General features: G+C 33.6%; 2 protein-coding genes across 2 annotated transcripts; one reads left to right on the top strand and one right to left on the bottom strand.

The window, feature by feature from the left end:
* On the top strand, window positions 1–1655 carry LOC112037990 (probable methyltransferase TCM_000336). Its single transcript, XM_024070796.2, has 4 exons — window positions 1–89; window positions 206–613; window positions 699–971; window positions 1309–1655. Exons 1-4 carry the CDS (start codon window positions 15–17, stop codon window positions 1639–1641), a joined length of 1089 nt encoding a protein of 362 aa, XP_023926564.1. The 5' UTR covers window positions 1–14; the 3' UTR covers window positions 1642–1655.
* A 6775-nt stretch (window positions 1656–8430) lies between these two features.
* On the bottom strand, window positions 8431–9559 carry LOC112037992 (uncharacterized). Its single transcript, XM_024070797.2, has one exon. It carries the CDS (start codon window positions 9189–9191, stop codon window positions 8541–8543), a length of 651 nt encoding a protein of 216 aa, XP_023926565.2. The 5' UTR covers window positions 9192–9559; the 3' UTR covers window positions 8431–8540.
* Between the last annotated feature and the right edge of the window lie 1673 nt (window positions 9560–11232).

Here is an 11232-nt window from a genome sequence, read left to right as displayed (position 1 = left end):
AAACTCAAACCAACATGGATGTGGAGAAAGTCTTCCATATGACTGGAGGTGATGGTGTCACAAGTTATGCCAAAAATTCCTCATTTCAGGTGTACCCCTTTTGTCTCTCCTGGGGTTGGAATGCTCTTTCTTTTGCTAATTAGTTTCACTATTTCCTTATTTTGCTTTTCTTTGTTTTTAATTTTAATTTTTTTTTTTTGGACAGAAGAAAGCGTCTGATATGGTGAAGCACATAACCACAGAAACCATACAAGAACTTTTTGTCTCAACTACTCCAAAGAGCATAGGAATAGCTGATTTGGGTTGCTCTTCTGGACCCAATACCTTAACCATCATCAAAGATATTGTTAGAGCTGTTGAAAGGACTAGCAGTACATTAATGCTGCATCAACCACCAGAGTTCCGCGTGTACCTTAATGATCTTCCAACAAATGACTTCAACTCAATCTTCAAGACATTGCCAGAATTCTACAGGGAGCTTAGAAAAGAAAAAAGTGGTGTGTGTCCCTCTATTTTCATTGGAGGTTATGCTGGCTCTTTTTATGGAAGACTTTTTCCCAACAATTGCTTGCACTTTGTCTATTCATCCTACAGTTTGCACTGGCTCTCAAGGGTATGACCTTTATTATTATTATTATTTTTTTTTTTTTGTTTCTCTTTTTGAGTGCATGCTTGTAATCAACCATTATATTACGCAGGTTCCTCCGGCACTTTACGATGAGCAAGGCAGGTCAATAAACAAAGGCCACGTTTACATTTCTGAATGCAGCCCTCCACAGGTTTCCCAGGCATACTACAAGCAATTCCAGGAGGACTTCATGTTGTTTCTTGGGTCACGGTCTGAGGAGCTAATTGTTGGAGGACGAATGGTGCTTATCTTGCTTGGTAGGGGAGGTCCTGACCATGTTGACAGAGGCAACTCTTTCTTTTGGGAACTTCTCTCACGGTCCTTTGCCAATTTGATCTCGAAGGTAATTAATGGCATATTATGTACTATCATATAGAGCAAATTTCTTGTATATATATACTAATAATCAAAGTAAAAATTGATTTTCTCACTTTCTTTCGCTTTTTACTCCACTAATTATCATTTCATGTACACATGCCTCTTTCATTTTTAATTTAAAATAACTAAAGTTTGAAATGACAAAAAAAATAAATTAGACGTGCATATGGCATATTATAATCGATGAAGAATAAAGTGAAACACTAAAAATGAAACAAATAATTTTTTTATTCATACATGTATGGTACGTATACATCGTCATAATTTTAGTTTTTTGTTTAATTTTTTGGTGTCTCTTACAGGGAGAACTTGAGGTAGAGAAGCTTGATACCTATGATGTGCATTTCTATGCACCATCAAAAAATGAAATAGAAGATGAAGTAAGAAAGGAAGGTTCTTTTGAGTTGGACCGGCTGGAAATGTTTGAAATAGAGAGGGATGAAAAAGATGAAGAGAGCTATGGTGCTGCTGTTGCAAGGACAGTTAGGGCCATCCAAGAATCTATGATTTCCGACCATTTTGGACCGAGGATTTTAGACAATTTGTTTGAAATCTATGGAAGAATGGTGGATGAAGAAATGGCTAAAGAAGAAATTAAGCCCCTCACTTTTGTTATTGTTCTAAGAAAAGTATGAAACTATGAATCAAAGGAGGAAGGCGTAATAATATATCAATGGGATGGGATGAACTTGTGTTAATATTACTGCATGTGTTTTGCATTCATCACTTTGATTTGAATGACAGAATCATTTGGGAGTTAGAGTTTTAGACTTTTAAGTAATAAAGCTTTTGTGATATAGAACTTTAAGTAAATGTTGTTTAGTATTTTAAACGTTTGGTATATAACAATGAATAATATTTTGAAGTTCTGAATTTATAAAGCATAAACAATTAACTATAAAGCTTTTTCCTAAATGCTCTGATTTTCAGTTTTATCTTCTTTTTTCTTAGGGAAAAAAATGGGTAAGAGAGCCACCTAGGTTGGCATATTCCAACTAAATGTGACTATGGTAGCACTTTATCTATTGTACCTAAGCCTGTGAGAGTAAGGGATCTGGATGAGGCATAGCTATGCATCTAACCCCATTAAGGACGCTAGTGCGCATGAGTAAAAAATACAGAATTTTATTCCCGAGCACTTCTTATGCAGGATTCAAACCAGTGACCAGCACTTTCCAAACACTTAAAAATGAGCCCACTAATAGACCAACCACCCCCGATGATTCTAGTTTCTTCTAAAGGATAAAAAATTGATAATAATAATAATAAATGTCAATTTGGTGCTCTCTTTTCCAAGCTGGCCAAACAAAGCATGACCCATCAAGCAACATTAGCTAGCCTAAAAATGTCATTCACTCATCGTTGCATTATAAAGCACCACCACCATAGTGGAGTGAACTTGTCATTGGGTACAGTGCATTGTAAAATTTGATATGACTATGGGTCCAATCCGTACAAAGTGTTTTTTGTGTTGAAAGCACTTTTTTAAGAAGAAAATTGTGGTGTTTGACAACCCAATAAAAAGTGTTGAAAAGGGGCCCTAAAGTTTGTTTTCAGTTTTAGCTATATTTGCTATGTATTTTGTTGGAAGTATTCATTTTGATCCACATTTGATTCATTGAGTGCCTAATGAATGCATGCAAGTTCTAATCATTTGCGCATATAGCGGGACACCCATAGACCATTTTAATTTGTTAGTGTGGGCCGTAAACTTTGAAGTTGATTAGAGAAATAATAATTACAGTATGATACAATGAGAGTGTGGTTGAAACAGTATCTAATTGTAGGTAGCTAATCTATTTTCTTCTGAAGCGTAATAATAAGAGATCTAGGGTTAAATTAATGCCTTGACCTCATAATAAAGGACAATTATCATGAAACATATATAATAAATTAAAATTTTGTTGTGTTTATTATTAAAAAAAAATTATAGCTGCGTTTGTGAACTTTGGGCCTTACATTTAAGGGAAGCCTAGTGTAAGTAGAACCCATTTCTTATTTTCGGTCAGATGCGAGGGCCCACTTTGGTTGACTGAACAGAACAATACACCAGCTGTTTGAGGAATGAGAGCCCAGTTTGTTTCCACTTTCCAGAGCCCAAGATACATAGGCCAGTCGCTCAAGGCTAAGGATAAATTTGCGTAGCTTGCTTACTCATGATCTATACTTATATGTAGCCTTAACGAACAATTCAACTTTGAAATTTGAACCCTAAACATTTTTATTAGAAATACAAGAAGAAACAATTGAACAATAAAACACTAATGGTACGAGACTTTTACTAGCTAGTGATGTCAAAGATGCTTCAAATTTTATTATGTAAAATTTACAAACTAATGTGTTAATTTTTAATCACAATACAAAAGTCATTAGTTTTTATATATATTATTATGTTATTTATGTAATGCTAATTACAACTAATACAATGTTAATTTATAAATATTTTATAGTAAAAATTGACAATAATTTTAGTATTTTTCAACAACGGTACATTATTGGTGTGAACAAATACTACTTTTTATTTCTGCCCTTGTATGTAGTGTTGATAAAGAAAGGGTTACCCCAAGAAAAATGCATATGGAATTATTATTTTTATTTATAGTAAATACCACATCATTAACACTAGATTGTGAATGTCAATATCAAACTAGGATTTGACAAATGCAACTGCTAATGATCTTCTTATAACAAATGTATGATTTGGACAACCATTCTTGTGTGAGCCCTTACTTGGTAAGAATTCTGATATTTATTAGAGCTTAATTGCTGATCAAGTATCCTTCAAAAAAAAAAAAAAAATTAATGATCAAGTTCATAGAAGTAATGCAAGAATGGAATTTACGTCTTGGAGAAAAATCAACTACCACATATGGTTGACAACAAAATAAATTGCCTAACTGGTCTCATCCCATATACACAGTTTTAGCTAGATTGTATGTTGTATAAAATTAGAGCAATTATTGTAAGGTGTACTGAAAAAGGAACATAATAATTCTACTGCAATAATCAACATTCAGAGGACCAAATACATGGACAAGGATCCCCAACAAGTTGTCTGAGCCTGGCCCTAAAACCAGAAGAGACAACTGGGGAAGACTGTCAATGTAAGAAGCCAACTATCTAAACAATTCCAGGCCAGCTGGCCCCTCCTCTATTGACTATATAGGATATCTTTCTTGTCACTTTTTAGTTTTTACACACAATCCCATCCATACATATCCAGCATTTTGCCCTACAAATTTGCCCCTACCCCACTCCCCTTTTCAATGAAAGTGTAAGGAATTTTTTTTGGGGGGGGGGGGGAATAATCATATGATAAACTTTAGAGCATGTTATAGTGTTTTAAAATAAACTCAAAAGTTCAAGCACATAAATGTTTATAATATAGTTTTAAACTATTACAATTTGAAGGTTTTGAGTCTATATTAACCAAAATCACAAAAATTTATGTAAATTGCACTTGGTATATATCTATCAACTAAAAATCTTTCCCTTTCTATGTGGAATTTGGACTTTGAAAAAAAAAAAAAAAAGGATTATTCGTGTGAAAACCCCATAATAGAGAAACAAAATATGATGAATATAGCCACTTGACAGAAATTTTGATCAAACATTTTAAGAGTGCAACACAAATCAATCTTCCTTGTCGCGTGAACTGTATCATGATTGACTTTTGCAATAATTTTTTTTTTGGTAACAATTTTTGTAATAATTGTTTCGCTTATAGTTCTCTATCTAATCCTATGACATGTGTCTTGAAATACATACATATATAATGTTGTGGTACAAGACAAGGAAAGCTTATATGATAACTTTGACTTCTTTCTTTCTAGTTTCTATGATAGTTGTCATCTCATCTCAATGAAACCAAAACTTGATCACATCAAGGGAAGGTTTAATAAGATGGAATTTGATTCAGTATGGTCATATTATTGTTAAGCAAAGAAGCAATTGTTATCAAAGTCCCCAGAGAGGACATCTTTCTATTTTCAAGGTCGGACATAGTGCCATTGGAATAATTGGTCATGGTGATGGTGATGTCTCAGTAGATGCCCCATTTAAAGGATTGAATTTTCGTGACAAACAGAAACATTGTAAAGTTTCTAAAGTTCAAACATAAATTTTTCTTGATCCTGTTACATGTAAATTTTATTTAAAAATGCATTAAATCTATAGCTTAATGACGGAGTTGATTTGGAGAATATATACATAGCTTAGTGCAATTTGCCATGTGGGACCTTAAATACAGACATATTTAAAAGCTAAATAGGAGTTGATAGATGGGAAATACAAAAAGTACCTGTACTCAAATCTCCAATATTCGAAGTCCTTGTCAACAGGTTTCTCCTTCTAACTTCAGTTCGCAGCTTTTGTAGGAATCCAAATAAGTGAGTCCCCATTGTCTGTCTCCATCTATGTCCCCATCTGTAAGCTGCAGCTTGTAAGTATAGGTTTGTGAAGGGACCAACCATACAATAACTTATCTTATCATATGATTCCAACTCTTATATAACTACGAAAAGAAATATGCCAGCTTCTTCCATAATTGGCTTTAATTACAGCCTCCTTTAGTTAGTTTTGAATTTATGAATCAAATCCACAAAAAAACTTGTGCTTGTTTAAAAAAACTTGTTTTCATTCGTTTATTGGGTTTGACAAAAATAAAACCTAACTCACTAAGCTAGGAATTACAAGAGTTAAAGCAAATTTACAGAATTGCAATATATCTCCTTATTCTCATCAGTGTAACTTTTAAATAGAATTCTAGCCTTCACTTGCTTTCTAATGAAGCAATGATCTGCTATTGTGCTTATCCTGCAATTATGCAGGCAGGCAGGGGTGGAACTAGGACTTCAAGATTAGGGGGCCAAAGATAGAATTTACTAATATAAGAAGGTTATATAAGAAATATGAAGTGTTTGGGGTATCCATAATTCCATATATATTTTGAAAAGTTTAGTTTAACCTAAGAGTGAAAGCTGAATTTTTGCGAAGTCTTTGTTTTTTTTTTTGGGGCGGGGGGGGGGGAGGAGGAGATGACTCCCCACTGCCCAGTGTTATATGTAGTTTCGCTCATAAATACAAGATAACATTTCTTTGTTTAATAGGTGTATGATTACAATATCTCTCATGAACTTAAAAGAGAAAATAGAAAAAGCAAAAACAATGAATGAGATAGAACGCTAGGGATAAGTGAAGATAAAAACTAAGATCATATGATTTGACCTAACGGCCTACATTCATTGTGAAATTTCTTAACGGTTCTATATAATTAAGCGTGCGTTTGGGTAAGAATAAAAAATTAAAATTATTTCACTATTCATCTTATTTTTGCTACTATTCATGGGTCTCACTACACTTTTTGGCGCTATTCATAAGCTCCACTATATTATTTTAATTAACTTCTATCTTTATTTATAGTACTTTCAGTAATAATTTTTCAGTTTCAGCAAAATAAGGGGTATCTAAATACATCCTAAGTGTGATTACAAAGAATTACTATAAGAGCTAAAAGAGTCTATGGTTAGCCCCAGATGAATTTTACTCTAGCCTCTTGGGGCCTTAGTGCCTTACACAACAACCAATATAATGTTGTCTTTTTTACATTTTCAATTTTCCACACGGCAAAGAAACTGACCTTCCATTTTTTCCAGCGGACAAAGGAAGGTCTTCTTCCCCTTTACAAAAATAATTGAGGGTCTCCTTTGAAAGAAAAAAAAAAACTTCTCCAACTAATGGATAAGAGCAAGCTGCTACATTATAAATAAGTTATATGGAATTCACTAGATTTAGAATATACATTCCTTCAAAAAAGGCATCGGCTGTTGGCACCCACCACTAAAAACCCCAATACAACATGCCTAAACAAATTTTCTCTCTACCGGGTCAAGCAAGCTGAGAAATAAAATAAAATGGTAGTCTTGTTTGGTAGAAATAAAGTAATAAAAATAAATACAACTTAAAAAATAAAAATGACATAAAAGAAATTAAGGCAAAGTGTATGACATATCTCATGGGAGACATTAAGCAAAGCAATGAGCAAAAGGTGTATTTATAAATTTGGTAAAAGCTGTTTTAGAATCCGATGAGGTAAATAATGCAAGCACCATTGTGGATTTATCATCATTGCCTTAAAAGAGAGAAGGGGAAAAGGGGTATTTTAAAAAAATTAAAGTGGGAAAAGAAATGAAAAAAGCTAGTTTGGCGCAGAAAAATGAAGATCACTCCATTAAAAATCTAATCTCTCAATGGAATTATGGAAGCAAAAAAGCTACTTTTCTATGAGAGATTACCGGGATAGTGAAAGTTAAGTACACTTGGGAAATAATTATCATATAATTTTATGATGATTGGTACAAATATCCACTAAGAAACTATGTTGCTTAGAGGAAAAAGAATAAAGCTCTTTGAGTGGGACAATGCTCAATGGTAACCATTTAAGACTGTATAGCATTGACAAAGCTTGGTGTGACCTCTTAGATTGTTAATCATTCCAAGAAGAAGAATGTGGAAACTTTTCCAGTAATGGGTCCTTTCAAGTTTGTTGCATGTTAATGACAAATCATTAATATTTACAAGAGGCTTTCAGTTCTTTGAGAACAAGTGAACAAGGCATGTCAGTCAAAGACCATAATTGGTCATTGTTGATTTGTTGATAGCAAAGAAGAATGAGCCAAAAATATTGAGGAGGCCCCATTTTTACTTGAAATCAATATATATCAATATATATATATATATATAAAGTAAAAACCTCACATGAGAATGTATAAGATCTTGTCACGTGACACTCTAATGTTGCATTTAAGTCTATAACACTATAACATGGATGTACAATAATTACTTCTTGTACATACAATAAAAACAAAACCAATGCCAAATTGGATTAAAGCACAACCCTTTTGAGCTCATATCCAAGTGATACATCTTCCCACATCAACAAGCAAATTTTAACATTCATCCTTTATTAAATTTTGTTTCATTCAAATACAAATAATTATTTTCTTTTTGTTCATATCAAGGATTCTTCTATGGTTGGGAATTTCACACCTTATAATTGAAGATTTGTTTAGAAGTTTAAAGGGAAAAATAAAAGGGTAATGAATGCTGACAATATTTTCTTCGAAATCCATAAAAGCAACAACTATTGGGTAGGAAAGCATATTCACAATCACACACATCACCATGGTTTGATGGAAATTCGAATACAATACCATTCCTTTACTTCCATCAATATGGAATTATTGAAAATAACTTTCCAACTCAAAATATCAAAAAACTAGACAAACAGATTTTAGTTCCAAAATTCCATATCTTCCATATCATTTAGCACAAATTCCTTTAACACTCACATAGTCACATACACTCATATTTTAACAAGTTAAATTGTAAAACCATCACACTAAAATTAACCAAGAAATTTAACATATTAAAAGAAGTTAATTTCATTTGATTTTTTTTTTTTTCTCAGCTAGAAGTTACTAACATAGCATATTGACAAACGTGTAAAACAGCAACTTCACTGTTCATTTACTCATCAGCTATGGTTGGAAACAACAATAGCGAAAGACTCTTGGCGATGAAACTTGGACTGCTTGGCAATGAAGGCCTCTATGGTGCGCTGGAACTCCTCGTCGCTTAGCTTTGGATACTCTTTCTCCGGCAAATTCTCATCGGACTGAGCAACTTTCATGCACTTCTCCGTCTCCGAACGACGGAGCTTTTGGCAAGGTTTCTTCGAACTCTCACGCTCGAACTTCTCCGACTGAGTCCTCCTACAGACTTTCGAATCCGAACCCATTTCAGCTTCGCCGCTGATAGTGCTCTTCTTCTCTTCGAAGACGATCTGTTTGTCTTGGTAGACAACCAATCCCGATGGCTCAGTCAGGACCGAAGGGTCGGTCTCCGACAGCGGCTCCGCGCTGTCGCCGCCGTGTTTGATGAGTTCCTCGAAGATTTCAGTCTCGGCATTGTCAGCAACAGGTTTTTGGGCAGCGAAACAGCCGGATTTGACGATGAGGGTGACGATGATGACATTGCAGAGTATGAAAACGAAGAGAGGACTCGAGACGAAAGCTGAGAATTGCCGGAAATACTCACCGGAGAGTCTGACGGCGAAGGGGAGACGAGTGAAGGTCCACGAGAAGAGAACCACAGCCAGACAAATCTCCACGTATATGCGAAACATCGTTGCTCTGCCTCTGCTCTGCTCGCTTTCTTGAAAAGTTGAAACTGAGAGTGAAAGAGAAATGACTTTCTAGCTAGAAAACTTTGAAAGAATATGAAATGAGAATTGAAGGGGGAAAATTCTTATATAGAGAGAGAGAGAGAGAGAGTGTGTGACAGTGAGTGTGACTGAACAGCGAGAGAGTAGTGAGTTGTGAGAAGCTGTGGGTGGACTGTAAGACCAAAGACTCTTGGACTCAGAGCGTGGAGTGCGGACTGGACTCTGGCTTGGCTTGGCTTTAACTATCACTTGTTCCTAGATAACTGAACCTCTCCCCAATCAAATCTTCTTCTTTTATAACCAAAAAATTCCATCCATGTCGCTCTTTTTATATTTGGTTTAGTCTGATAATTGTATTTTAGGACAAAGTTTGATAATAAATTTTTTATCCAAGTTTTTAAGGTAATGAATCATGTAACTTGTTTGATAAAACGTCGAGTTGAAGAAAAAAAAAATCAAACTAATTTAGAGTCAAATTTTATTTTATAATGAACTGAAAATCAATCCGGTTCAGTTATATAAAAAAAATTAAAAAATGGGTTAAACCGCCAATCATTAGTTCAATCAGGCCCATGCTTTTAAATAAGTCCAAATCTTCTGTCCTACTTTTCCTACTCTACTTTATACTCTACCAATAAATACTTACCACGTGTTTACCTAATTAATTAAATATTATCATTATTGACTTATTAATTATACAGTTATTAATTAATAGTATCACATGACAAGTATTTATTTGTGGAGTATAAAGTAGAGCAGGAAAAGTTGGACAGAAGATTTAGACTCCTTTTGAACTGGTTTAAAAATCAACTCACTTTATATGTGTTTGGAAATTGTTATAAAAAAAATTTATTTTTTTACCTTTTATTTCAACTTCTTAACATATAATCTAGCTTTTAGTTTTTTATTTAAATAAACTATTATTTAGTTTTCTTTTAACACATTTAACACTAAAATTACCAAAAAAATAATTTTTTATTAATATTATAAAAAAAAAAAGTTATCGAAAATTAGCAATCACACACAAATCTATCCAATCTCAAGCAATTTGAGAGGAAGGCCTTGAATGGGCTGAAATCTAATGTTATTAAACACGTGACTTTGAAACGTTGTTTTAGCACATCCAAAAAAAAAAACCATTGTTTTAGTACTAAAGAAACAGAGTTGCAGAGTTTTTGCAGACAAAGAGAGAGGTACAATAGATGAGCAGAGTGCTTGACAAACACGCGATCGAATGTGCTTGAATTCAATTACCAAAAATAAAAATTCATATATTCGATGTCAAGGAAGAAAGCCTTGCTCTTTGGTCAATGCCTTGACAGAGATTTGAGTGAGAGAGATCCATCAGGATTAATAAATAGATGTACTCCTCCACCCAAAAGAAAGAGAGTGAAAATTGATTGTGATATTCATTACAAAGATATTAAAAAGTCTTTAAAGAAGAAAGAAAAAAGAAACAATCACCGAAACATAATAAAAAAAATAAAATGACATTTATGATATTTTTGTTTGAAATATAACTTATATTGGGATTTGTTTTTGGCAAAGTCACTCAGTAAGCAGGTAAGAGTGACCCCGTCTAGGGGCTAGTGAGCAACATTATTGCAATTAATAGGGACTAGAGTTGCTGTTGAACTTCATAGGCAGAAAAGAAATTATATAAAAAAAAGAGGGGGCCTAACTTATTATTGACTATAGCAAAATGCCAAACTGTCTAGTTTTAAATAGAAGAAAAGCAGAAAATGGAACTATGAACTATCATATAAAGACAATTTTACTCAAAATAACAAAATTTTTGTGGCGAAAACAACCCATTCAAGTTACGTGAGTAGTAGAAAACTCGCTCAGTTTTCTTTGATTGCATAAGTGGTTCAACTAAACAATTACATCGGTTTAGATACTAATTTATTGGTTTGCATGCATTTCATAGTCATCTTTGCAAGCATAGAATTTTAATATTAATCTTGTACCTTCCATCACGAAACAAAAATTAACTCATGCG

The sequence above is a fragment of the Quercus suber genome, unplaced genomic scaffold (genome assembly GCF_002906115.3).
Source record: "Quercus suber isolate HL8 unplaced genomic scaffold, Cork oak 2.0 scaffold_87, whole genome shotgun sequence".
NCBI classification, from domain to species: Eukaryota; Viridiplantae; Streptophyta; class Magnoliopsida; order Fagales; family Fagaceae; genus Quercus; species Quercus suber.
This window is presented reverse-complemented; position numbering and strand designations above follow the sequence as displayed.

What these genes read in the sequence shown, in the direction of transcription:
- LOC112037990 (XM_024070796.2), top strand. Translation starts at nt 15, where the DNA reads ATGGATGTGGAGAAAGTCTTCCATATGACTGGAGGTGATGGTGTCACA. An exon ending in CCAAAAATTCCTCATTTCAG is followed by an intron (nt 90 to 205) that starts GTGTACCCCTTT and finishes TTTTTTGGACAG; the next exon opens with AAGAAAGCGTCTGATATGGT. An exon ending in GTTTGCACTGGCTCTCAAGG is followed by an intron (nt 614 to 698) that starts GTATGACCTTTA and finishes TATATTACGCAG; the next exon opens with GTTCCTCCGGCACTTTACGA.
- LOC112037992 (XM_024070797.2), bottom strand. Translation starts at nt 9,191, where the DNA reads ATGTTTCGCATATACGTGGAGATTTGTCTGGCTGTGGTTCTCTTCTCG.